General features: G+C 38.7%; 2 protein-coding genes across 2 annotated transcripts; one reads left to right on the top strand and one right to left on the bottom strand.

Annotated features, from left to right (window-relative positions):
* The first annotated feature begins 38 nt into the window (after positions 1-38).
* Positions 39-16,653, top strand: LOC100374565 (putative tRNA(His) guanylyltransferase). The gene is made up of 7 exons (XM_006813617.3): positions 39-122; positions 514-637; positions 8,827-9,003; positions 10,259-10,428; positions 11,264-11,352; positions 11,745-11,852; positions 12,401-16,653. The coding sequence occupies exons 2-7, from the start codon at positions 534-536 to the stop codon at positions 12,563-12,565; spliced, it is 813 nt and encodes a 270-aa protein (XP_006813680.1). The 5' UTR covers positions 39-122; positions 514-533; the 3' UTR covers positions 12,566-16,653.
* A 1,492-nt stretch (positions 16,654-18,145) lies between these two features.
* On the bottom strand, positions 18,146-26,461 carry LOC100374409 (uncharacterized). The gene is made up of 5 exons (XM_006813615.3): positions 26,199-26,461; positions 25,319-25,465; positions 23,197-23,424; positions 21,510-21,776; positions 18,146-20,948 (listed from the first exon to the last, which is right to left on the bottom strand). The coding sequence occupies exons 1-5, from the start codon at positions 26,452-26,454 to the stop codon at positions 20,401-20,403; spliced, it is 1,446 nt and encodes a 481-aa protein (XP_006813678.1). The 5' UTR covers positions 26,455-26,461; the 3' UTR covers positions 18,146-20,400.
* Positions 26,462-27,640: the final 1,179 nt, after the last annotated feature.

A 27,640-nucleotide genomic window follows, 5' to 3' on the forward strand; every position in this document is an offset into this window, starting at 1 on the left:
TTTTAGAACTCTAAGGACGCATGTGTAGAAGCTGTGATATCCCATGGTGCTTAGCGCACAAACAGCTCAACATGGCTGCGTTGTCGGAGTCGCGTTGATAAACAGGATTTGCAGTGAACTCGGTAAATATATGACCACGCTGGGATTTGTAATTACTGATATATCTTATCGTGTAATACATAAACACGCTACATCGTGGTCAGATTTTCAATTCTTTGGCGCTAATGATCAGTGTGTTTACGTTTGCAAAGCAAGTTAGAACTTAGAAGATGGAAAATTACGCCCTCACAGTTGATAATCAAATATTCTTGTAAATGCTGTGGCTCAGCTCAGCATGACAAAAATAGGCTCGGCCGCCTTAATATGATCAAAAAATTAATTGCGGCAAGTAAAATTAAAAAAAATAGTCATAGTAAATAAATAATTGACAATAGGAAAAATATAATTGTTTGTATTAATGTCAAAGTTTCTTTATAACTTTGGGATATTTGATTTAATATATTTTGTTGACAGCCTGAGGACTCAATGCAGTGATGGCTAATAGTAAATATGAATATGTGAGACACTTTGAAACCCAGGACAGATGTCTTCCAAACTGTTGGATAGTGGTGAGATTGGACGGCAAAAACTTTCACAAGTAAGTTAAAACTATGGTTTGAAGCATCAAAGATATCACAGTGCTTTGTGTTTGATGTGGGTTCCATGCATCTGAAATTGTACTGCTGTTGTCTTTATAATTGCCCAACTCCACGAAATAAATCTGTTAATCTGGTTCCTGGCTGGAACGAAGCTGTAAAGGAAGTTTATGATACATCCAGGGACGCTTTTAAACGGTGGGTGTCATTTGGTAAGCCCCGTTACGGTCCAATCTATGAATTAATGCGCAAGACCCGGGCTCAATTTAAGCGTGTATTTCGTGCATGTCGTATGGATGAAGACCGCATTAAAGCTGATAAAATTGCTACACATCATTGTAATAAAGATTTTTCTAAGTTTTGGAAAGAAGTAAACTCTGATAAAGTAAACCAATTCATTTCTTGTTGTGTAGATGGTCAGTCTACTGAAGTGGATATTGCTGATATGTGGAAAGATCATTTCTCTAGTATTCTAAATTCTGTAAAAAATTGTGAATCTCGTGATTCAGTTGAGGCCAGTTTAGGTAATATTATGTTTCACCCATCTATGATTATTCAAGTAGCCGAGGTAAAAGAATACATTATGCGATTATCGGGACGGAAGGCGGTTGGGACTGACAATATTTTGACCGAACACCTAAAACACGCCAGTGATAGTTTATATGTACTCTTGTCGTTGTGCTTGACAGGCATGCTTTTTCATGGTTATTTGCCAAATGAACTGTTAGAAACTATCATTGTCCCAATTATAAAAGATCGCTCGGGCGATATCACTTTCCGTGACAATTATCGTTCGATTGCTGTTGCTACCTCTATGTCGAAGTTGTTAGAATTAATACTTCTGAAACGGTTGGAGAATTTTATTACTACTACTGATTTTCAATTTGGTTTCAAGTCGAACCATTCTACGGACATGTGCGTCTATGTTGTTAAGGAAATTATTGATTTTTATAAATCTCACAATAGTCCTATGTTTTTATGTTTCATGGATGTATCGAAGGCCTTTGATCGTGTCAATCATTGGTCCCTTTTTAAAAAGCTTGTTGAACGTCATGTTCCATTATTTATTGTAAGACTTTTGATGTATTGGTATAATTCTCAGCAATTCTATGTTAAATGGGGTTCTGTTATGTCAGACTCGTTTGGAGTTTCTAATGGGGTTAGACAGGGGATATTTTATCTCCCTTTCTTTTTAACTTGTATGTTGATGATCTGAGTATTGAGCTTGGGAATATTTCTGTTGGACTTAAAATGAACAGTATGTTCATCAACCATATGTTTTATGCTGACGACCTTATTTTGGTTTCTCCTTCTATTAAGGGTTTGAATTTTCTTGTAAAGAAGTGTGAGAATTATGCCAATGAATTTGATATTTTATTCAATTTTAAGAAATCTGTCTGTATGTATAATTTACCATCCCAGTGTGGCATTAAACGAGTTCCCAATGTTTATCTTAATGGCAAGCCACTAAAATTTGTTAGTCAGTACTGTTATTCAGGATATCATTTTACCCAGGACGGAAAAGACAGTATTTGTATGAGAAAACAAATACGTGGATTGTTTGCTCGAGCCAACTTTTTATTACGTAGTTTTAATAAATGTTCTCTTCCTGTTAAGTGTACGCTATTTCGTAGTTATTGTTCAAATTTGTATTGTAGTTACCTATGGTCGGATTTTACTGTGGCAGATTTTAATCGTATTCGTGTTGCGTATAACAACGCTCTTAGAATTATATGTAATGTTTCTCGTTCTTTTAATAGTAGTATAACAGAGACTTTCGCCAGACTACATGTTGATGATTTTCAGGTTAAACTTAGAAAAATGTGCTACAGTTTTTCGCAATGTATTTTGTTGAGTAAGAACTCTGTTTTAATCAATTTATTATCGAGTGATATTTTTTTAAATCACGTATATGGCAAATGTGGCGTGGTCGATTTTATTTAAGGCATACTGTGTAATTTGTTAATATTTTTTTTTTCTTACTTTTTATATGGGCTTGTCCTGAAATAAAAGATAATAATAATAATAAATGGACATTCTCTGTGGTTATAATGGTAATCTGATTATGGCTCTGACTATGAGACTAATTGACTATTAAAATTCACTACGTTCAATTACCCACCATAGACTCCGGTCAGTCAAAATGACTATTTTGAACTGTAGGCATTAATCAGCGATTTTGCTGATGATGGAGAGATAAAATCTAGGTCAGGGGAAGCCCCATGACCCCAAGATTCTCTTTCCCTTGCGTCACGAGCCACGTGGCCGAGGCCATATGGTAACACCATAGATGGCTGTACAATCACTCTTTCTTTTCCGCCTGAGCGGCTCTGCTTGGCTCTTCTGCTTTTTCCTATCCGGGTTTCTAGCTTGGGTTGTTGCCGCTGGGTGGCATTCAACACTCTTACTGGTAGGATAAGTTTTTCTTGTTTTCTTTACCCTCGTGTCGTTTTCCCCTTTGTGTGGAATATTTTTTTTTTCCACAACAAGGAAATTAAAATCTGGCGCCACTACGTAACCACTTGTCGGTTTCGTGGCGGCACCTTTTACTACTGTAATTCGCTTCCCTCATGCATGTCATCTTCATTTTATGCTTGATCTATGTATTTAGAAATGAATAGATGTAATGACAGCACCAGGGCTCGCTGCCGTTTTTTTGGGGTCTCCTTGTGTTTCGAGTCGACTGTGCAGTGTTTATATTCAGAATGCACAAGCATAGAACCTGCATAGCATAGAACCTGCATCCAAAATACTTTTGTCGTGGATGCGTGCGGGGCTCAGGGTTTTTGCCATGAAGGCATGTTTTTTTTCACTGGAGTTCTGAGGCCTGAGATTTTTCTTTCAGAGCCATCAAAATCGCTGAGACTGACCACGTCGCTCGTTTCTTCACAGCAAGGTCACGCATCCAGTAAACAAATCGGTTAAAGTGAGGCGTGTTTGGCATGAGTGGAAAGTCCTCACGCTCGGCTACCGGTGCTTTGTGTACCTGGACGTCGAGTAGGATGCCCGATGGTGTAGGTACCGCCATTTTTTCTCTGTCTCCCCCGCTGATCGGAGGGCATCCTCACAGTCTGTTTTTTCAGGCAGTGGTTTACCTGATTTTACCGACTGCAGCGAGACTGTGCCCCTGGAGGCATTCCTCCTATGGGCCCCGATGCGGGTCGCTTTGTGGACCCTTCCTCGCACGGCGCCGGGTTTGCCTCAGAGTTGAGGGTTTTGGTCGAAGGACTGTCGGGGCAATTGCGTTCCTGGCAGGCCGGGTAGATCAGACACAGTCAGAGCCAGGTACATATTTAAAATGAAAGGAGATGCAGTTTGCTTGCGTCGGACACAGCCGGTACTCTGGGCAGTCCCTCAGAGTCTTCCATCCGCAATGACTCGGTGAGCCACGCTTTTGGGGTGATGCGGAGTATCATCGATCCCAGTGATACGATGAAAATACCCCCACCCTTGATCCTAACACGACCACCTAAGGTTGCTTCAATGCTTAGGGGATCACGGGCGCCGGAATCCAAAGCAACCCCGTCGGCACGTCTCTTCCTGTCCGTCTGAGTGCAGAGTGGGGCGCAGGACACGCAAACGGTGTTGACGTTGGTCAGCCGCGGAGGACGTATCGCTTAAGGCAACACCTTAGGCAACACTTCCCGCTGGACCAAACGCTACCCGGTCGGTGTGGTTTTGGGATCAGACCCCATAGCGTGGGATGAGACCAAAACGCCCCCAACTGGATCCCAAGGCTCCTTCCCCAGACCCCGGTACCACGAATTTCCGTTTGGTAAACCGGGCAAAGGGGGACAGCCGCGTTCCATGGGCGTTCTTGCCAGCTCAATCGAAGACGACCCATCCAGCCCTGAGGGCAGAGTTGCTTGAACGCATTATTGTGCGCCCAGGACTCTGAATACCTCGGAGGCAGAATGCACCAACCTCCTAGACCAGGCGACACATTTACTGGCGGGCCACCGCACATCTACGTGCGACATCCCCTATTCTCACCTGGCTCGCTTGGCCGAGACCACTACTGTGTTACGAGACGCAGCCTTAGACACACATGTTTTCGTCGACAAGCTGAGTCAGGGGGTATGTCCCCACCTCAGTGACGAAGACTGGACATCTTCCACCCTCTTTGTTCAGGGAATGGTAGGTACAGTCTCGGAGCTTCGGAGTGCAATACACCAGAGGGTTCAGATCGAATCTGCAAGCCAGTTGGCCCTGTCAAGGGCAAGCGGAGGGCACCCCAAGCACAGAAAACACAACGCCCTAGGGCGTCGTCCGCTAGCCAGTCAACCAGGAGGCAAGCGCTCATACCCTTCCATGGGAGGGAAGAGTAGTGGCGCGCCCCCAGGGCGGAAAGAGCCAGGTGGTGGCTCCTCACCCTTCCTGGTCGGGCGTCTACCCTGGCAGCGGGGGAAGCATGTTTGATGCTCACCTCTGCAACCGGGGGGACAGGCATGTGTTTGGCGAGTAGCCAGGTCATAACTCACCTCATGGGAGAAGAGAGCAGAACTGTCGAACCCATGGCCACATATCCCTGTCATACACAGAATGCGCCGGTGTAGGCCGGTTTGGAGACGGCGGGTGACCGATCCCTGGACCTTCGCAGGTGGTGACATCCGGTTACGGGATACCGCTAAAATCTCCATCTCCCCCGTCAGTGTCTCTCCTGTTGGGCACTGCCGGGGGACCCCCGCAAGGTGGAAGCAATCAGACAGGAAGTAGCAGTTTACTGGGAAAAGGCGCCATATACAGGGTACATCAGCCGGAACTAAATCCAGGCTTCTACTTAAATGTGTTCGTAGTACCAAACCCACAAGTGGCAGGCATCCAGTTCTTGACCAAGGCAGACTGAATCAGTACATGCTCCTCGATTGGTTCCACATGGAGACACCATTCACTGTTCTTCTATCCATCCACCGTTTCGACTGGCTAGCCCCACTAGACTTATTAAGCAGGGCCTACCTGCGCATACCGATGCACCCAGCGAGTTGCCATCTCCTTCAAATTGCCCAGCTGGGCCAAGTATTCAAATTTCGGGTGCCCCCCCCCCCATTCGGGTTATGCACAAGAGTGATGAAACAGGTAATGCTGCTGCTTCACCAAATGTCGGTACACCTCAATCCGTACCCAGACTACTGGTTACTACACAACCCGGACAAGGGGTAATAGCCAAACGCGTCAGGCTAACACGGGATTTACTTCACCAGTTGGGCTCATTAGTAAATCGACAAGTCCTATCTCGACCCAATGCGCGGTTGGTGTCCCGGGGCATGGAGTTTTGACACAGAGGTAAGCTTGGCTTAGCTATTTCAAGTGCGTTGCTTAGCGCTAAGCAGCCTAGCCGAATACCTAGTCAGCGTTCCCTCAGTGTCCCTTCGAGAACTAATGCGGATCATCGGAATGATGACCTCGGTTCGAAGGGTCGTTCCCCAAGCCGCACACTGCAGCCGCCCGGTATAACGCTTGTTATAACGCTGAGTTCTTCTATGGGAACTAGATAGGCGGGTTGCAATCTCTTGCAGTCACTGGCCAACCTCAGACAGGGGGCCCCCTTGGACCCGCTCGCCACAGGTACAAATGTATGACTCTGGTAACAGATGCCTCCCCCCAGAGTTGGGGAGCGCATCTATTGGACAAACAAGCCCAAGAATATGGCTCCCGCATAGTTTCGGGACTACCATATCAACCGACTCAAACTGAGAGCAGTGTACTTAGCACTACCACACTTTCTACCCATAGTTTGAGACCACAGAGTCCTGCTCCGCTCAGGCAACACAGCGGTGGTCTCCTTCAAGAAGGAGGGGGGGAACGCATTCCCCATCGTTGTCAGTCCTAGCGGAGCAAATTCTCTTTTGGTCTCCAGAACACTGAGTGGCTGATACCTCAGTGGGTAGCCTCCAGGCTGTCTCGGCTGTGGGACGGTCCAAGGTTAGACCGGTTTGCCACACCCCGGAACACCAAGCTGACTCCAGGAGCCTGGGCCAGGGTCGCTTTGCTAACCCCGCAGACCCACTTAGTTGTGTACGCCTTTCCTTCCTTCCTGCTAGTTCACCGAGCACCGGAGAAAACTACGACAGGTGCGCACCTGCATATTATCATTGGTCGCACCCAATTGGCCAAGCAAGGCCTAGTTTCCACTTCTGTCGGAAATGTTAGTCGAAACACCAGCAGCTTCCGGACTTACCGGACCTGCCGTCCCAACCAGATGGCGCACTACCAACGAGCCCAGCGGGTATCACTTACACGCATAGAGGCTCTCATTAGACCCGCACATACAAAAGCCTTATCTGAGCGAGCTGCCAACGTCCTGGCCAGGGCGAACAGGGATTCCACCAACGCGGCCTACATTTCTAGGCTGCGAGCATACAGTGATTGACGAAGTGGGTTTGTCCTACGCAGCTATCGTTGGCTACAGGTCGGCCTTGTCCCCCACCATTCAAAACATACGGGAACAAGACTAGCCGATTGTCCTATTATTAGGAGACTATTTACTGCTTTCCAGACACTGAGACCCCTTACAAGGGAACCGCTCAACTGGGACTTGTCAGCTGTGTTGTCCGCTCTAAGCAGACCACCCTTTGGGCCTCTCCAATCAGCACCACTCAAATTGTTGACGTGGAAAATAGTCTTCCTACTGGCCCTCGCCTCAGGTAGGCATCGGCCAGAGCTGGGGGCATTGTCCTTCTCGGATGATGTACCGCCGTTATGGACAATCAAGTTGTGCTAAAGACACGAAGCGGGTTTCTCGCCTAGAACCAAATCCAAGGACACGATCGTCATCCCCAGCTGTCAAATTTTGTCTGCCCGGAGGGTCAGGAGGAATTGCTTCTCTGCCCGGTTTGAGCACTGAGTTGCCACCAAACCGTACTAAGGATTTGGACGGGGTGCCAGGCAAATATCTTTGTGTTATGGCCTAGGCAGGCAGGATAGGCCGGCCTCCCCAACCTCCATAACCAGGTGGTTTACTGCAACTGTATTAGAGGTCTATAATACTTTAACTTCCTCGACACAGAGCTTTCAAGTACGAGCGAATGAGATCTGTGCTATTGCTAACTCACTAGCACACATGGAAGGCAGGCTTCTGGAGAACGTAGAACGTCTTTATCAACTACCACCTAAGAGACACAGAATCCATTGAAAAGGGTCTGTCTAGGTTGGGTCCTGTCGTAGCCGGTCAGTCTTGGTTTGCTGACCCAGCCGCAAGGGTCCCTGTGCATAGGCAATAAGTCAGTCTCGGCATTTTATGCAGACAGATTTCCCTAATGTCAGCACTCCCCTGGAAGCTCCCAGGTCCCGCTTGGCGGCCTATGCCCTCATGCGGAACTGTTTCGGTCTTTACTTCGAAAGCTTACTACCCCCCATAATTGGGTTGGGGTCTAGCTTTCTTGCTGTCACCGTAGCAGCATTTTGGCTTCTTGCACAGGCAAGGTAAGATACCACCTTTTTTTGTGTCTTAACTAGGGTGTTGAGTGATTCATCCCGGACTGGGAAAAAATTTTTCATCACTTTTCCGTTTGCTCTGAAAACCCACCACCTATCTGCGTCTGACTCTGCCTACAGTTCAAAATAGTCATTTTGACTGACCGGAGTCTAAGGTGGGTACTTGAATGTAGTGAATTTAGGCGAGGGTTTTCCGAACCCGCCTATTCATAGAGTTCATACCCACCATAGACTCCGGGTCCCCCAACCACCCCACTCTTTCTGTAGCATTGGTCTAAGTCCTCAAGGCGGAGAGAAAGGAACCAGAGTGATTGTACTAATTAAAGTCGTCTATGGTGCTGCCATATGGCCTCGGTCACGTGGTTCGTGACGTAAGGGAAAGAGAATCTTGGGGTCATGGGGCTTCCCCTGACGTAGATTCTATCTCTCCGTCACCGGCAGAATCGCTGATTAATGCCTACAGTTCAAAATAGTCATTTTGATTGACCGGAGAACCCTCGCCTAAATTTTGGAAAAGATGGAAAAAGTCAACACTAGTGTTCATAAGTGTTATCTACACACAAAAATGTATTATAGGACAACTACATTTTCATGGACAACCAATTTTTCAGAGTAGTTTTCCAAAGAGATATTTTTTTTTTATTAATTTTAGCCTTTTGAAATGTGCAACAAAATGACTTTTTATTCTGTATTTGGGATTTCCTAGTATGTACTATCTGAAAATAAGTCACTTTTCTCTATTACGTATTCACTAAAGGTTCTCAGATAGTCACGAGTTCAGCAAACCAAATGATGAAGCAGCTCTAAACCTAATGAACTGCTGTGCAGTGTACGTCATGAATGAATTCCAGGACATCACTGTTGCATATGGAGAAAGTGACGAGTATAGCTTTGTGTTTAGGAAAGGTACAACACAGTTTAGCAGAAGGGCAAGGTAAGAATTCACCAGTGAATTTAGAATTCAGATTGATTGAGTTTTTTGTAAATATTTGATGGTGCTTTATGAATACCATAATACTGTGAAACGATTAATTTTCATTGCGAGGAATTTTAACAATTTGAAGATTTCATGGCATTCGTAAGGACAACATTTTGTGAAAGTCACCCCAGAGACATTTTTACTGCTAAACAATTGTTGTGATTTCCATTGGCTTGCTAAATTCTCATAAATTTGTCTCACAAGTTTACAGTATTTTTTTGGTCATAACTAATGAGTGGAAATAATTGACCCATTCAAATTTGAAAAATTGTATTAATTTTTTTTTTAAACTAAGATAATGTGTTAGTGAAAATATTATTAAAACATAAAATAGGGGTCCAGAAATATTTGTAATTATACATGTACGTCAGCTTCCATAGTTATAACTCTACAATAGATTTTCCTGTCATACATGTGATAAACTATATTCTCACGTGAGAACTCCTGTGAATTCATTTCAAACCCTTCAATGTCCATCATATATACTGTGTTGATCACACTTAAAATCAATACCACAACAATAAAATATATATTCAACTGTAAACATATATTTAAATAATGCTTTACATGTAATAAAGGTGAAAAAACTGTTGCAAAATCACATGATTTTTTTTACAATCTTTAATTCTGTCTGTCTGTCATCATTTTTGTCAACATGATGTTTTTTTTCCTTACATCTGTAAAATATCTGTTCTGTTTGTATTTTTATAGATGCAGTTTATTTTCTATAATTTAAATCCCCTATTGAATTCAACAATTTTTTTTAGATTTTGAAATCTTACTGCAGACCTCAGTAATCGAATAATTTTGCATATTTGTGAATTCATGCACAGCAATACTTAATTCAAATAAGTTAATGTATGTAAAATTTATCATTTCATATCACTAAAAACATAATTGTTATCACCTCCAAAGTAGTAAGACTTACTGGTATAGCGGGAAATGCATAGCAAACCAGCTGTTTCTACTAGTACAGATGTTTGCTTTACTTTGCATAAATTTAATGACAAGCCGAAAAGTTCCTGCAGTATACGTGTCAACTAGAGTTGTAGATATCGTACAATTATTGTTATCCAAAAATCACAGCATCATTATTTTATTTTCACTTCTCTATTTTTTTTGCCTAATGTGAAGTGTGGCATCATGTTAACGATAGTGAGTATTTGTTGCGTAATTAACAATTTGTCACGATTTCTCTGTCTGTTTTCAGTAAATTAATGACCAATGTGGTATCCTTGTTTGCTGCCTCTTATGTTTTCAATTGGAGTAAGTTCTTTCCAAACAAACAGTTGATGTACCCACCTGCGTTTGATTGTCGGGTAGTTGTTTACCCCAGTGATGAAAACCTCAGAGATTACTTGAGTTGGAGGCAAGCAGACTGTAAGTCATTGTTTTACACTATGTCTAACAGTTGTTTTTTTGAGAACAACTCAATGCTGCAGGAAAGCATAATCATCTACGATACTCAACTCATATTCTGAGATTTAAAATAATATATATTAAATTTGACTTGTGTTTAACCATTTTAACTATATTTTCTCCAATAGAGATACATGCACATAAATTGGACTGGTCTATTAAATTATGACCTCAGACATACCTCTGTCATTTATATAAGTGCATGCATTAATAAACATACTCAACCTTGCTCCACTCCAATTATCAAAATGACTAATTTTTATCACAATATTATTTTAGTGCCAGTAGGATCTAAGACGTAAAAATTGTTAGGGTCTGTTAAAAAACAGTTGAAGACAAAATCTTCATCATTATCTTTGTTGTTGAATGGTTATGCTCACACACACTATGATGTTTGCTATAAAAAGTTTGACCTGATTTAATTTGACCTGATTTGATTTGACCTGATTTAATTTGACCTGATTTGATTTGATTATTGACCAGTCAGTATGATGTTTCCTACTGGTCAAATTTTCTGTGGATTCCTGAATCTTGGAGATGGCATTATTTTAATACTGATATTGAAGTACAATCTCTTGGCATGGATTTTGGCAAAAACAAGGGCAAATTTTTTTCAAAAACAATTGATTAGAAATTGTAGAAGAAGTGTAGAAGAAGTTTCAACATCTTTACTTCGTCAAGTATGGTCAATTTTAATAAATGTTGTTACTATTGTGTCAGCAGCTTCTATTTTGTCCATTTTGGTATGCAGCATTATTTTTACTTAAAATCAGGATAACTGTACTTGATATTTCAGGTCATATCAATAATTTATACAATACATGTTTCTGGAAGTTAGTTTTACAAGGTGGATATTCTACTAAAGAAGCGGAACAAAAACTGAAAGTAAGTACATTGTAGTTCTAAGGTCTAAACGCATTTATACTTAGTTTATATTTAGTGATTGTATTTGTTATTTAGTATATTGTGTTTTTGTTTTGTTTTTATACATATTTTTCTCCTTGTACTTTGTGACAATTTTCTTTCCCTCCGGGGATTGTGTAAGAGTCAATAAGTCAATAAATAAATAAATAAATAAATAAATAAATAAATAAATAAATAAATAAATAAATAAATAAATAGATTCTAGCCAATTATTGCTTTGCTTTCTATTAGTAGAACTCATGTAAATAAGAGGTTATTTTGTCTTAGTCAAAATATTTGAATAATCCAATAATCCTATTAGATTTACATCTAATAGAGCTAATACAGTATTTTGAATTATTTTTGTTATATAGGGAACTTATTCCAGTGATAAAAATGAGCTGCTTTTCTCTCAATTTGATATAAATTACAATGAATTACCGCAATTATTCAGGAAAGGAACTGTACTATTTTGGCAGAAGGTGAGTACCATCTAACTAATATGCAAATTAGTTAGCAACCAATCAGAATTTGTGTTGTTAGCTGAATTTTTGTCAGACATCTTGTATTTGGTTGACTCAGATGGTACTAATATGATGTGATTTGAGGCGACTGTAATTAAAGTGATCAGACTCTCTACATATTTCACATTTAAATCTGATTGATTTTGAATGCTACTAAAGGACAGCAGTCTTCACTAGATACAAGAACTGTTGATAACATTCATGAAAATGCAATGTGTGCATATCTACAGAAACAACTTTGCAGATCAGAGTGTACCAGAAAAGACAGTATCAAGGTTTTTATAGGTGAATTATGATTCGCTGCATGTTCCTTAACTGAAATGAATGCTGCAAGGTCACAACTCACACATGTACTAGCTGCCATATTGAATTGTTAGTGCGGTTGTTTATGTGGAAATCAGGTTCATACATGGCATGATGACTGCTGCCATTTTTAAATCATTGTATGTAGAGGTTACATGCCTCATATGTTCTCAGTATTAACTTTTTTTACTCTATGTCAACAGGTTGAAGAGAAATTGATGAAACACTTCAAGAGTAAAGACAGTGAGAGATTAGAAACGAAAGAAGTAACTCGGGTCAGGAATGTGGTTGTAACGCAGCATATAGACATTATTGGAGATGAATTCTGGAAATTACATCCAGAAATACTTGGAAAAGCAAAAAGTTGACATCTATAATCAACAGAATTCATCTGAAGGCAACTTATTAGCCTATAACTTACAAATGCTAAAACTTTCAGACTTTTCAGTTTTTTTTCGAAGGGCTTATACGCCTTTAAGAGAGCAAAGATTTACTTGTTACTAGTCTACAGTTGGTCAAAGATTCCCTTGTTGCTAGGTCACGGTTGGCCAAAGTTTCCTTTGATGATAGGCTATTGTTGGCCTAAGATTACCTTGTTGCTAGGTTACAATTGGCCAAAGATTCCTTTGCTGCTAGGCTATGGTTGGCCAAAGATTCCATTGTTGCTAGGTTAAAGTTGGCCAAAGATTCCCTTGTTGCTAGGTCACGGTTGGCCAAAGTTTCCTTTGATGATAGGCTATGGTTGACCTAAGATTCCATTGTTGCTAGGTTATGGTTGGCCAAAGATTCCATTGTTGCTAGGGCACGGTTGGCCAAAGATTCCTTTGCTGCTAGGCTATGGTTGGCCAAAGATTCCATTGTTGCTAGGTTAAAGTTGGCCAAAGATTCCCTTGTTGCTAGGTTACAGTTGGCCAAAGATGCCTTTGCTGCTAGACTATGGTTGACCTAAGATTCCATTGTTGCTAGGCTATGGTTGGCGATAGATTTCCTTGCTGCTAGGCTATGGTTGGCGAAAGATTCCCTTGTTGCTAGGTTACGGTTGGCAAACGATTCCCTTGCTGCTAGGCTATGGTTGGCCAAAGATTCCATTGTTGCTAGGTTAAAGTCGGCCAAAGATTCCCTTGTTGCTAGGTCACGGTTGGCCAAAGTTTCCTTTGATGATAGGCTATGGTTGGCCTAAGATTCCATTGTTGCTAGGTTACAGTTGGCCAAAGATTCCCTTGTTGCTAGGTTACAGTTGGCCAAAGATTCCATTGTTGCTAGGTTACAATTGGCCAAAGATTCCTTTGCTGCTAGGTTATAGTTGGCCAAAGATTCCATTGTTGCTAGGTTAAAGTTGGCCAAAGATTCCCTTGTTGCTAGGTTACAGTTGGCCAAAGATTCCTTTGTTGCTAGGTTACAGTTGGCCAAAGATTCCTTTGCTGCTAGACTATGGTTGACCTAAGATTCCATTGTTGCTAGGCTATGGTTGGCGATAGATTTCCTTGCTGCTAGGCTATGGTTGGCGATAGATTCCCTTGTTGCTAGGTTACGGTTTGCAAACGATTCCCTTGCTGCTAGACTATGGCTGGCCAAAGATTCCATTGTTGCTAGGTTATGGTTTGCAATAGATTCCCTTGTTGCTGGGCTACAGTTGGCCAAAGATTCCTTTGCTGCTAGGTCACGGTTGGCCAAAGTTTCCTTGTTGCTAGGTCACGGTTGGCCAAAGTATCCTTTGATGATAGGCTATGGTTGACTTAAGATTCCCTTGTTGCTAGGTTATGGTTTACCATAGATTTCCTTGCTGCTAGGCTATGGTTGGCGAAAGATTCCCTTGTTGCTAGGTTACGGTTGGCAAACGATTCCCTTGCTGCTAGGCTATGGTTGGCCAAAGATTCCATTGTTGCTCGGTTAAAGTTGGCCAAAGATTCCCTTGTTGCTAGGTCACGGTTGGCCAAAGATTCCTTTGCTGCTAGGCTATGGTTGACCTAAGATTCCATTGTTGCTAGGTTACAGTTGGCCAAAGATTCCCTTGTTGCTAGGTTACAGTTGGCCAAAGATTCCTTTGATGATAGGCTATGGTTGGCCAAAGATTCCATTGTTGCTAGGTTAAAGTTGGCCAAAGATTCCCTTGTTGCTAGGTCACGGTTGGCCAAAGTTTCCTTTGATGATAGGCTATGGTTGACCTAAGATTCCCTTGTTGCTGGGTTACAGTTGGCCAAAGTTTCCTTTGATGATAGGCTATGGTTGGCCTAAGATTACCTTGTTGCTAGGTTACAATTGGCCAAAGATTCCTTTGCTGCTAGGTTATGGTTGACCTAAGATTCCATTGTTGCTACGTTACAGTTGGCCAAAGATTCCCTTGTTGCTAGGTTACAGTTGGCCAACGATTCCTTTGCTGCTGGGCTATGGTTGACCAAAGATTCCCTTGTTGCTAGGTTACAGTTGGCCAAAGATTCCATTGTTGCTAGGTTACGGTTGGCCAACGATTCCCTTGCTCCTAGGCTATGGTTGACCTAAGATTCCCTTGTTATGGTTTGCCCTAGATTCCCTTGCTGCTAGGCTATGGTTGGAGAAAGATTCCCTTGTTGCTAGGTTGGCAAACGATTCCCTTGCTGCTAGGCTATTGTTGGCCAAAGATTCCATTGTTGCTCGGTTATGGTTTGCCATAGATTCCCTTGTTGCTAGGCTTCAGTTGGCCAAAGATTCCCTTGCTGCTAGGCTATGGTTGGCCAAAGATTCCCTTGCTCCTAGGCTATGGTTGCTCAACGATTCCTTTGCTTCTAGGCTATGTCTGGCCCAAGATTCCCTTGTTGCTAGGTTATGGTTTGTCATATATTTCATTGTTGCTAGGTTATGGTTGGCCAACGATTCCCTTGCTCCTAGGCTATGGTTGCTCAACGATTCCTTTGCTTCTAGGCTATGTCTGGCCCAAGATTTCCTTGTTGCTAGGTTATGGTTTGTCATACATTTCATTGTTGCTAGGTTACGGTTGGCCAACGATTCTCTTGCTCCTAGGCTATGGTTGACCTAAGATTCCCTTTATGCTAGGTTATGGTTTGCCATAGATTCCCTTGTTGCTAGGCTACAGTTGGCCAAAGATTCCCTTTCTGCTATGCTATGGTTGGCCAAAGATTCCATTGTTGCTAGGTTACGGTTGGCCAACGATTCCCTTGCTCCTTGGCTATGGTTGACCTAAGATTCCCTTGTTGCTAGGTTATGGTTTGCCATAGATTCCCTTGTTGCTAGGCTATGGTTGACCTAAGATTCCATTGTTGCTAGGTTATGGTTTGCCATACATTCCCTTGTTGCTAGGCTACAATTGGCCAAAGATTCCCTTGCTGCTAGGTTTCGTTTTGCCAAAGATTCTCTTGCTGCTAGGTTACCGTTTGTCAAAGATTCCCTTGTTGCTAGGCTACAGTTTGCTGTATCCGGTGGACATTCAAGTGATGCATTTCTTCCTAAAATTATGCGGCATGATGATTGTCTGAGTAAAGGCAATCTGATTAAAATCTGATGTAGTGTACGAGCTTGAATTATTTTGGCTTGTACTAAAATCGTCGATAGTGGGTCTCGTTGAAATCGCGTTACATAGGCGTCGGATCAGATGTAGGTAAAATTAAAAAAAATCACAAAATCAAAGTAAAATAAAAAGGCATTAATAACAAAAGTAATACAAAATAAAATTAAAATAAGTTTATAGCCAAAATAATTAAAGCCTGTACACTACATGAGATTTTAATCAGATTGAAGTAAAGGTAGCTGGCTACCATTGAAACAGATGACCAGATTTTACAAATATATTTTATGCTGTTCCAATAATAATTTTTTTGTACACTGTAACTGCACTGAAAAGTTGTTTTCAGATCAATAATTATGTCATAATTTTGAAATAAATTTGTTGCCCCTATTTATCGAGTGTATTTGAATTTAGCCATGTACAGTTGAGATTTAGTAAACAAAGTATAGAGTGCAGTGTTGAATAATTTACTGTGACTGCAAGAGAGAAAGGCACTGATTTTCTAATGATATGGATATATTGCTCACAATGTAACCATTGCCTCCTTTGTGTAATGGAGCTATTTTGACAGCAATGTAGTGTCAAATACTGCATATTGTCATTCAATTTTTTCTTGAGATCATAGTAATCATTTTCATCAAATTTAACATTATTGCAGTCAAAAACAAAGATATGTTTTTCTGGCATTTTGTTGTCTAAAATCAACACACGCAGATGGCTATTATTTTTATTCCAGACTTTCATTGTGATTTTCCATTTATTCTAAAATTCTGACAAAAAAAAAACACATGTGACATGTACATTTTAACTGAATTGCAAAAAATTTTTTTGTGTGCTTCACAGTTACGAGATACTGAAATATACAGTTGTGACTGCATTTAAATAATTTGATAATTTTCTAATATTTTCATCGGTACTTGTAAATACCAGCTTGTTATTAAAATATGGTAATTCTTACTGGTATGTGTGTCATTTTTTAATGATTCTTTGACACTATTTCAAAGTCTGTTGAGAGAGCGCCCTCAGTGCTAGAGTGAAACGTGAATCTTCAAAAGTTGTGATTTTTTTTTTCAGTTTGATAAATTGACAGTTGTCATAGTTTGCATTTGAATATCATGTAAACAGTGCATTTTATATGTGTTGTATATATTGCACGCGATCAATATCGAACACTGCGCTTTGATTTAATGCATTCTAAGGTATATTAAAATGTCCCAATTTGTGTAGAAATTGGCCAATCTTTCAACGAGTTCTCAAGAACCACTGAACAAATTACAAAGAAACTTGGTACACTATGAGGTCTTGTATATTCATATTTTTTGATTGAAATCCATACATGTACTTATTCCCCTAATTTGCCTAATTTTCAGCTCTTACACTGATATTAAATGAATTTATTTTTTAATATATCCAGTTTTTTAGTATTATCAATGTCAATACTTTATACCTGATTGCTCTTACATTGTGTGCTTTAAAAAGCAGAGCTATATTCATTTATTCAACCAACCATCCAGTCTTTCATGCCTCCTCAACACACAAAGTTGTTTATTGGCTTCCAAATGGTTTTATACTTGGAGGGGGTCACCTCATGGAGCATGTGAAACATGAGCTGAACAATTATCAAATATTTTAACTTTATGAATGCTTCTGATTAATATTATTTGAACTGCAAATACATTTTATCCAACAATCATCCCTGCCTCACATCAGTGTGTTCTCTAAGCTTTATTTGTGCATTACTTGCTCATATGATTTGAGAAACTTGTTCCTTAAAGTTGTAGTATCTGCTCTTAATCTTTTCACCACCAGTTCCCTCTTTTCATCACAAATTCACAAAATAGTTTCATTTATAGTCTATACTTTCCTTCAGAAGTTAATAATATCCATTGTTTTTAGTAAAAACTGAAAATTTACTCAAACTTTGTCCGTTAGCTTCAAAATTAGGGTTCATTTCCAGAAATATTCAAGAATTTAAGAAAAAAAGTGCAGAAAATTTGGTTAAAAAATTCTGCTGGTGAAAAGGTTAAGATAATTGTAGTAAAATCAGCCATCAACCAAAACTATTAGATGCTGTGGCGTATATTAAAATGCTACAATGCAACAAAGGTGATGCGCTTTCTATTAGAGCATCTACACATATGAACAATTATTTTTTGTTTGTTCTCAATTGTTCAATTGTGCGTCTTTTATTAGAGATGCGACTTCTAATACAGATTTTACGGTAATTCGCCTTGAGGTAGAGGAAAACATAAGTGAGTGATTACAAACCAATTCTGTTATTAGGAAATTATTAAACCCGCAGAGACAGTACGTGATTGGTTTATCTCACTAAAATATAACAAGAGGCCTTTTTTTTTATTAATGAATACTGTATGTAGAAACATAGTTGTATGGTTAAAATGGTGACCTGTTCCCTTGTATTGAAATGAAAGACTGAGAATACAACATGTACTTTGAAACAATGGCAGTGTTTTATTTACAGAAAATATTGAATATGAACAAAAAATGGTAACTGAAAACATTAATGCACATCTTGCAGATAAAACAGATTTAGAATTTTTCAGAATGAATTATATAATTTGTCACATGTCCTGGACATCCAAATTGCACATTTTGTCTTCAAGAAACTCACTGAAATTTGTTTACCCATGGATCATCTGGAAATCCTATGAAAGGTAAACAGAATATTTCAAAACTAAAATTAAAGTGGATGGGGATAGTTGGTTGCCAAGACGAACAAAGCAAACCAAACTTTCATTCAGAAAGACATTTGTTAAAACAGGAGGATGGCAATGCATTGGAAAGCGTACTGTGGAATGTCACACACTTATTTTTTTGTGTTTACAGATTTTTGCAATTATTGGTATTTAATTATTGGTAAAAATAAATGTAAATATAAACAATGTAATCTTTAACACAATTTATTTTGCTCCAAAGAGGGTGTTCTAGAACACCTGACAAAATTTAAGTTGAGTTTGTGTCCTTGGCATTGAACTCTCATAATTGTGATTGACCCTATTGCTAATTTTTGTAAATAATGAAAATATCATACGTGAATATTTATAATGCTTTGACTAATATAATATTTCTGTAAAGAACCATTTGAAACTAGAGGGAGTGTACATGCATGATATTTGTCCAAATTTTTGTTCTTACTTAATTTTTGAACTACTGTAGATTCAGTTCTTTGTGATATTGATCTTTTTTTTAAATTTTAAAACTTTTTTTCCTGGTAGTGAAAATAATTTTTTGTTCTTGTTACTAATTTTTCTTTTCTGATTCACCCCAAGAGATTCTAATAATCCACCCCTTGGAGAAAAAATTGTGACTGTAGTTTGGAAAGTAAGAAACTCATTTGAATATATTTGCACATAAACGGATATAATCGGTAAACATTGAGCATAAATTAAAACTAAATCTATATCTATTTTAGTGGATGCTACATGATGGAAGGGAAATAACTAAAAAAAAGACCATTGCTGGAAATTATAATGACTCTAAAGTATGTTTATAATAAAAAAAATATTGTATTATGTATACCATGAATAGATATATGAATAAATTACACTATAATACATAAATGCAGAAAGCAAATGGCCATTTATACACAAATACATGTCATAACAAATTCATCAGCTGCAGTATATCCATATCTATGGCCAGTACAATTTGGCACAGTTTTAGTAATTTTCATACATTATTTATCAGTAATTATCTGTTCTAATTTGCCATCTTTAATTACTTAAACAAATTTACCCCTCCCCCCTCCAATGCTGAAACAATTGAATTTGAGACATGAGTTTTATATTCTCAATGTATGCCAACAACAAAGCATGGTTTACAGTTCTACAGAACTGCGAGTTCTGCTCAAGATAGAAAAAAGGTTAGACTACCAGCGCTGGGCAGTTGTATTATAAAACAGGAAAAAGAGTGCCAACAAGCGAAATTATATTTGGCCATGTGAGGGCACAAATTTTATTGAAACAACTTTCCAATCAACCTGTGTTGTTGTTACATTTACCATTTGTATTACCCCCTGGGGGGTCAATCTTTGTCACCTTCTTTCCTTATTTGTATGATACTGTGAGCAAGGTGAACAATTTATATATAGTAAATGTATGCAAATTAGACTTAATATGAAAGTAAATACTGAGTTGTATAAACCAGTTATATTGTGAATGTGATGATGATTATCAGTGTAAAAATGGTATGTACTGTACACTGTGTGTGGAGAGTGACAGACATGATTTACCTATCAGATTGATAAGTATTTGTGACAGCCTAGGATAAAAAAAATAGCACAGTTGTGCATCCCAAATTTCTCTTATCTCTCTCTAAGACTTCGTCTGGCTTTATCAGAACACAGTTTCCCAAAGTTTCTTGTTATGTAGTCAAACAAAATGTTTTTACTTAACCAAGCAGTTTTCAAATTACAGCGAGATAAAGTCTCCCTAACTTTTCATTGACAATGATTTCACAACACAGGCAATTGAAATCTCCTTTGGTCAACAGCAATCTTGGTTTGAAAACAATACAATCCTTAATCTATTAATTTTCTTGGTTGCACAATAGAGCAGCATTAAGTCTCCTTAACTCCTCCATGTTTTTTTCCACAAATGAGTGGTTCAAGCTCCTCAACCGGAGACATATTATCACCTCACCCTGTAACATATATGGGGATATTGATAGCCTGTTTCATAGTAATCAATATTTCAACATTAGGAAATCTTTTAGAGTCACTGGCAGTGGTAAATTTTTCACAAACTTCAATCTTCGCTTTCCCATGCACTGTCGAATCTTGTAGCGACACAAGTGCTGTAACGATTGTGGATTATGCGCAATATTCTTGAGCCAATCATACTTTTCTTTCATAATGTTGTATTCAGCAATGCGTTCCTGGTCATGTACAATATTAAATATTGGCAATGCCTCTGGTACAGTTACAATGTCACTAGCACGTACTATTGCATTGAGTACAGTGTAATCATCATTCACACTAAATATCTCGTTTTGTAGCAAGGTTCGTTTTCCATTTGGCCTGAGCAGAATATCGTAATTTGCTCCATAGGCAATAAGAAAAGCGGCCACTTTGGATCGTCGGCGTGGTAACTGAGGATTCTGGACTAATTGCATTTGCTGCTCACCTGGTTGTTGTGCGTTATGGTTTATGAGTAAACCATGGCGATGAAGGAAAGACCTTGTGTTAGTTTCGTCTATTGCGTTGAATACCACTAACTGTAATGGTACAAGGCCTGCAAAAACAATATGTATGATATTAGAAAAAAAATAGAAGTGAGCTGCTCAATATTTTTTTTATATATGTGAAGAAAAAAATGTAATAATTTGTAAAACAAAAAAAAGAAAGAATGATGCCACTTGGTGGCGCACAACTATATTAAGCATGCCCACTACGCATGTTCACAGCATAGAATATTCTCAGTAGTATGTGCAGGTTTACTATTGACTGTTAAATTCTAAATACTAGAGAAAAAGAAAACAATTTACAAAAGATTAGAATTGTGCATTTTTTCATAAAACTATGGACCACAGACATAATTTTTGTTTGGCTTTATCAAAATTATACATTTGGTTTGTCATTGACTACCAAGTTTTGTAAAATCAAGCCATAGTTCTCAAGTCAATGTAAAGCTTTTAAGAAGATTGTGCCTGATTGGCAACCCTAACACTTCTAACAGTCAGACCAAGCTGTGAGCATTTTTTTTTTTATTGACAGTTTTTTTTATTCTAACTTGTATATATGCTTTGACTCGACTGTAGATCTAGAAAAGGATAAGAGATAAGAAATAACTAACCATCATACATATTCCTGGACCTGTCCATTCTACTTTTGATATACTCTGTCACAGCACTGGATGTTGGGTAATCAAGGTCAACATTATGACCTTCTGACACTAACAACTCTACCATTCTGTGATCCTGGTCTGTTGACTGACATATTCCGTAGTGTAAGGGTGTGAGGCCACTGGTATCGTGATGGTTTACATCTGATCCATGCCTGAGAAGTTCTTTCACACCTCCAAACATCTTGTGTTGTACGCACTCATGTAATGGAGTGCTTTCTGTTTAATCAAAAATAAATAAACAATAAATGTTCACAAGGATTTATATGATATAGCCTTCAACTTTGATATCTACGGTGATATGCGATAATGATCCTGTTTCATGTGTGTGTATTTTAAATTTATTTCTAATCAACAGTATTACAGTGAACATCACCATGACAATCACGGTCCTTTGACGCATGTGTTTTCTCACAATTAATAATTTTAAAGCCACATAAAATCCACATTTTTAAAAATACACACAAAATTGCCAAACTGTGTGGAAAGTGTTCCCTCTATTACGGTGAATAAGAAATGTTGTGTTTTAAAGAGGAAGTCAAGCCAAACAACACAATGACCCCCCAAGAAAAAGCTCCACAAATGTAGGAAAATGCAATTTACAGTTTTTTTATATCACTTTTCATTCTCTAGATATTCAACATTTCATCAGTATTATGTTGTCAGCCATCTTGATTCTCAAGCAAAGAATCATGGGTAAAGTATGACATCAGAGAGTCCGTTGTAAGAAATTGAGAAAATGATTTCATCTATAACATGGGAATTACTGACGCGAATTAGTTCAAATTTTCGTTATGCACATAACTCCTGTATATGATTATAGTAATGTAAATTAGAATGTTACAAATACACATGAAGTGAAGATATTGCCAAAAACTATAAAAAAATATAAATCGTTATTTTCGTTATGAAATATAGAATGACACTTTTTGTCCACTTGTTATGATCAACAAGTAATATGACACCTATATAACCTACTCACATCGGTAAATTGTATACAATATAAGGAAATTTGAGCATTTGGTAGAAAAACATAAAAATAAATATTTTCAGTTCTGTTTCCATGACAACTATTTTATGAGCATGTTTGGCACCAATACATGTATGCTACCCTGTTCTAAACTTTCAGCCAATTTAAAGTTCAACTTTTGAAGTTATAGATGAAATCATTTTCTCAATTTCTGACAACAGACTCTATGATGTCATACTTTACCCACAATCCTTTGCTGAAGAATCAAGATGGCTGACTACATAAATTGTTGAAAAATTGAATATCTAGAGAATGAGAAGTGATATAAAAAAACTGTAAATTGCATGTTCTTACATTTGCAGAGCTCTTTCATCGAGGAGTATTATGTTGTTAGCCTTGACTTTCACTTTACTTTCAAAAATCACATTGAATCTGATACAAGTATAACCAATTTTAGAAATGGATAACAAAAATAGTTGACATTGAGTTATGCCCTAGCCTTTTATTTGATTACCTGACACATAAATTTTTTGGGAAGTCTTATGGCTATAAAAGATATTGTAATGACGACCATAATAACAGATCTCTCACTATTTTGCCACCTTTATTACCTTTATTATTAGAAACAAGAAAGAAGTGGTGACGTTACTAGATTCTAAGAGAACTCACCAGAATATTTGACAGGCAATGAAAGTATATCTTTGCCAATGGCATTCTGTAATTGAATCAACACTGCCTCTTCATGACCAGCGTGGCTAGCAATGTATAAGCTTGTCATTCCAAGCTCATCCTGTGCGTTATAGTCAGCTCCGTTATCAATCAATTCCTTTATACATGCACTGTTGTTGTACCTTGCTGCTAGGTGTAATGGTGTGGTGCCGCCTCTATGAGGTACAGCTGAGAAAAAATGAATATACACATGAATACATGTACAATGTACATTGCCATAAAACTAAAAGATGCTCCAATTGGTCAATCAATATAATATGTCCACATGTCACTCCAGTGGTTCCTACCCACATTTACATATTTTATCTTGTTGTACAGCCTCACATTCATCAAGCACAATGAGATTATAACAGTGAATCTCTATTCACAAAAATCAACCTAAATATCATTCTCAGTGAAACAAATATTTTATTTTAGCATAGCTGGCATTACTTTTCGCTGGAAAGACTTTTTGGGTGTTTTGTTTGAAATTTATTTTCACTAATTTTTGGACAGTTGAATGTAAAATATAGGAAAAAACGTATATTCGCTTGATTTTATTTTTACTGAATCATTCCTTCAGCAAAAATAGCGAAACTTAATTTCAAGCGAAAATAAAATATTTTACAGTATTGGATTTCTTTGCATGCATCTGGTATTGGCATGAAATATGCCATGCAAATGAAACGAAAGACAGCGGCAGTGCATAAGAATTCTGTCATTGCATTTTGCACTGTGTTGAAAATGCAGTCATTATTTATCCTAACAAGAACTTCAAACAAAATGTTAAAATTACATGAATATTTGGCTATTATTTATGTTGTTAATTTATCTATTACTTTGAAGAGAATGAGCAATAAACTATATATTATAAGAATGTGCTTATATGGTGAAATCTGGAAAGTTAAAATACCCCTTAACGTAATTAACCCTTTGACCACTACTTCCCCTTTACATCACAATTTCACAAAATAGTCCCATTTATAGTCTGCACTTTCCTTCAGAAGGTTGGGACAAAAATGGCAAAATTTTATAAAAAAAACAGAAAATTTGCTAAAATTTTGTCTGTTGGCTCCAAAATGAGGATACATTTCCAGAAATATTGAAGAATATAAGAAACAAGTCATGCATGGCACAGTCCCTGTTAGTTATCAAATTTAAGATATATTCTTTTGTTTATAGTAATATAGCCGGAACATAAACATGTCAGAAGTATGGATCCAGAAAATGATGCTTGATTATGATGATTTTCTAACATTAAAATGATTGACATCTTGTATCTGATCGTCGAATGAGTACTTGTCCATATTGAGAAATATTGCTCTGAAACAGCATTAATTAAAACATGCTACTTTCCTGTAATTCTTCAATCTGCACAATTTGCTTTGGTATTGTTTTAGATTAGCAGAACTAACATGTATACTTATTACCTTCCTGGTTACTGTACTGAGTATTCCTAGTTGAAATGACTGAATATTTTTGTATATTCTTAGAAAGTTTGGGCTTTTCTTAGTCCATGCTAACCCCTGTTTCCACCTTACGTTAATGCAATTGGGTCTATCTGATATGCAAACATGAGATTAGCTTAGATCTTAGCCCCTACGTCAACACTATTGTTATTTACAACTCTAATCCCTACATTTATTGTAAGCTGGATCATTATAATATTGGCATATTTTGATCCCAGATTTAGCTCTGTTAATTATATAAGCTACTAATAGAGCAAATGTGGTAAACCACAGGTTTAGCGCTAGACTTTCAGTCTTTTAACATTGGCTGGGGTGCAGGGAGGGGTCAGAGGGAACGGTCCTCCCTCAAAAAAAATGTTGGGGGTGTCGTCCCTCCAAATTCAAGCTAAAACCCTTTGTGTCACAAAAATTTGCCCCTCAAAATGCAGGAAATAGCATTTCAGAGGTTCTAGATTTCAAAATTCAAAATCCCCAGAACCACCTAGTAAGGTTGGTGGGCAGACCACCCCCCTCAAAGCAAAATGTTGTTCCGTCGCCTCTGTTTCACTAAGCTAGAACATATGACAACACAGACAATGCAGGTTAAAACAGAATGATGTCTCAATGCTTTGTACCTGTATAACATCCTGGTTTTGAATACTTAGTGGCAATACTGGGATTAGCTCCATTGTCCAATAATAACTTGATGCACTGCACATGGCCCTTTTCTGCAGCCCAGTGAGTGGCTGTCACATCAAAACGATCACATAGGCAGGGATCAGCTACAAAAAATATCACAACAAATGTCAAAAATACATCACAGATACAAGGATGGAAGCACAGAACAATTGATGGAGAGAAAACAAAAATCCGGTACCGGTAAATGTGAGCACTCCCCTCCCTGGTATCCTAAATGAACAGATGGCCTAATATAGACAAAGTTATTTTCTATCATTTCTAAGCAATATTTCCTGCTAGACTTATGCAACCAAATGTATAATTAGACTGTCAAGCCCTAAGTTCTGTGTACAATCTGTGATTGGAAGTTGCTCATTTTTATTTGAACCTTGTCAGCTGTCACTGTGCCATGAAGTTCCAAGTTCCCATGTACGCACTATAGATTCACCTGTAGCACAAAAACAGGTCCATGCACTAACCATAGACGAAGCTATCGATACAATATTCTACGTCAAGTAAACATCATATTTTCACGCCCAGTATGCCCATACCGATATGGTCTGACCACAGTCCCTGGGATAGAGGGACTGTGGTCTGTCACATACATATCAAACAAGGCGGCCATAAATCGACACGCATTTTGACAACACGTGTCTACAAGATCGGTATCAGGCTGTCCTCGACTGTCAAAACCAAGTCGACGGCACTAGACTACAGTAGCAGTAGCAGCGACACATAACTATTGCAATACAACAATAACAAACTCAATGACACATGTACAGCAATGTTGTTCATATAACACTCTCGTTCACGTGACTCTCGTTCTACTGACATTACCTCCTTTATTCAGCAACAATTTCAAAATGTCCGTGTATCCCAAACTGGCTGCGTACATCAGTGGACTCATATAGTTTTCCGAAGCGTAAAACAACGCCTTGATGTAACACGTAGCATCAACACTTGCACCCATTTCAAGTAATTTAGCAACTTCCTTGATATTCCCATTCTTAGTTTCCTCGACTAGTCCCTTGTCTAGCAAAACTTGCGGATTTTCTGGCGAAATTCTGTACCGGGAGTACCGACGATACGCCATCTTGGGGAAGCCCTCCGAGATGCATCATGGGTAACACTGGTGACGTCAGGGGAAACTCCTGGAATAACGTTATATCCTATACCTTAGACAAGCTCCATGGTTATATCAACTGTACGTTAATTTCATTCTCAGCCTTACTCCCCACTGATGTATACATCTTTTCAAATCTTGAGCGAATACATTATATCACCGAGGGGGGGGGGGGGGTCATTTATAATCTACGACTATATGATTTCCGGGTTAATTCGTGACGTTGCAATTTTTTTTTATAAACAAGGCATCTGTCACACGCAACGTAATATTACCGTAATTGGTATAGTACAGGTGTGATGGTTCAAATACCAAAAAATGGCAACAGTAACAGAAAGACTTCCCTGGCGGCGATGATAAAATACGAACACGGAGCCAACAGATGAGATTTCAACTGGTACTGGTATTATTATACTCTGCAAACATCAAGTACAATAACGCGGTAAAACTCCACTACTCCAATAACTAGATACTTAAACTCCAATACAATTCAACGAGATCTCCGATCTGAAATCAGTGCTGAACAAATTCCCTATATATACCCCCACTGTCTATAAATAGACCATTACAACAGCATACATAATGAGTCTGGAATTTACTACAAATTTCTAGAATGTTCCATTACCTTCTATTGCCTTCTACAGTGTTCTATTACCTATTCAACCAGTTTCTAAAAAAAAATCTAGAATATTCCACCCAGACACAGTACGGTTCTAGAACATTCTCAGTAACACGGAAGTGCTAAACAAGTCGTATGCGACAGCATCACTATGGATTTATTGCCCATACTTGCATTTTTCAAATTGATTTTGCGGAAAAATACTGTTGAGGGCGAAACACTGGCCCAAAAAGTAAAGAAAGCCAATTTGCATTGTTCATAAAATAGTTTACAATGGCACCAATTGCAATGTTCGAAAAGTTGCATTTTAAAGCAGGAAAGTTTGAAGTATCGCGTTGAAAGGCATAAAAATGACAAAATACCAAAAAGTTTGGAGATAGATCTTAAGAAGCTGCTTGATAAGTAAAGAGTTGGAAAGGTTCAGAAAGTCGTTTTGAAAGGCAGGAAAGTAGCCTGAAAAGTCGCAAAAGAAATCTACTAAGTTTGAAAATTCGCCATGAAAGGCAGGGACATTGCCCGAAAAACAAAACAAAAGAT

Source organism: Saccoglossus kowalevskii, chromosome 10 (assembly GCF_978046115.1).
Source record: "Saccoglossus kowalevskii chromosome 10, keSacKowa6.1, whole genome shotgun sequence".
Taxonomy (NCBI): Eukaryota; Metazoa; Hemichordata; class Enteropneusta; family Harrimaniidae; genus Saccoglossus; species Saccoglossus kowalevskii.

Bases quoted from the DNA above. Each gene is read 5' to 3' on its own strand.
- LOC100374565 (XM_006813617.3), top strand. From the start codon at position 534: ATGGCTAATAGTAAATATGAATATGTGAGACACTTTGAAACCCAGGAC. The intron at 10,429-11,263 runs GTAAGTCATTGT...TTGATATTTCAG, and splicing joins GAGTTGGAGGCAAGCAGACT to GTCATATCAATAATTTATAC. The intron at 11,853-12,400 runs GTGAGTACCATC...CTATGTCAACAG, and splicing joins CTGTACTATTTTGGCAGAAG to GTTGAAGAGAAATTGATGAA.
- LOC100374409 (XM_006813615.3), bottom strand. From the start codon at position 26,454: ATGGCGTATCGTCGGTACTCCCGGTACAGAATTTCGCCAGAAAATCCG. The intron at 25,466-26,198 runs GTAATGTCAGTA...TATTTTTTGTAG, and splicing joins ATTGTTGCTGAATAAAGGAG to CTGATCCCTGCCTATGTGAT. The intron at 20,949-21,509 runs GTTAGTTATTTC...TTGTTTTTGCAG, and splicing joins GTCCAGGAATATGTATGATG to GCCTTGTACCATTACAGTTA.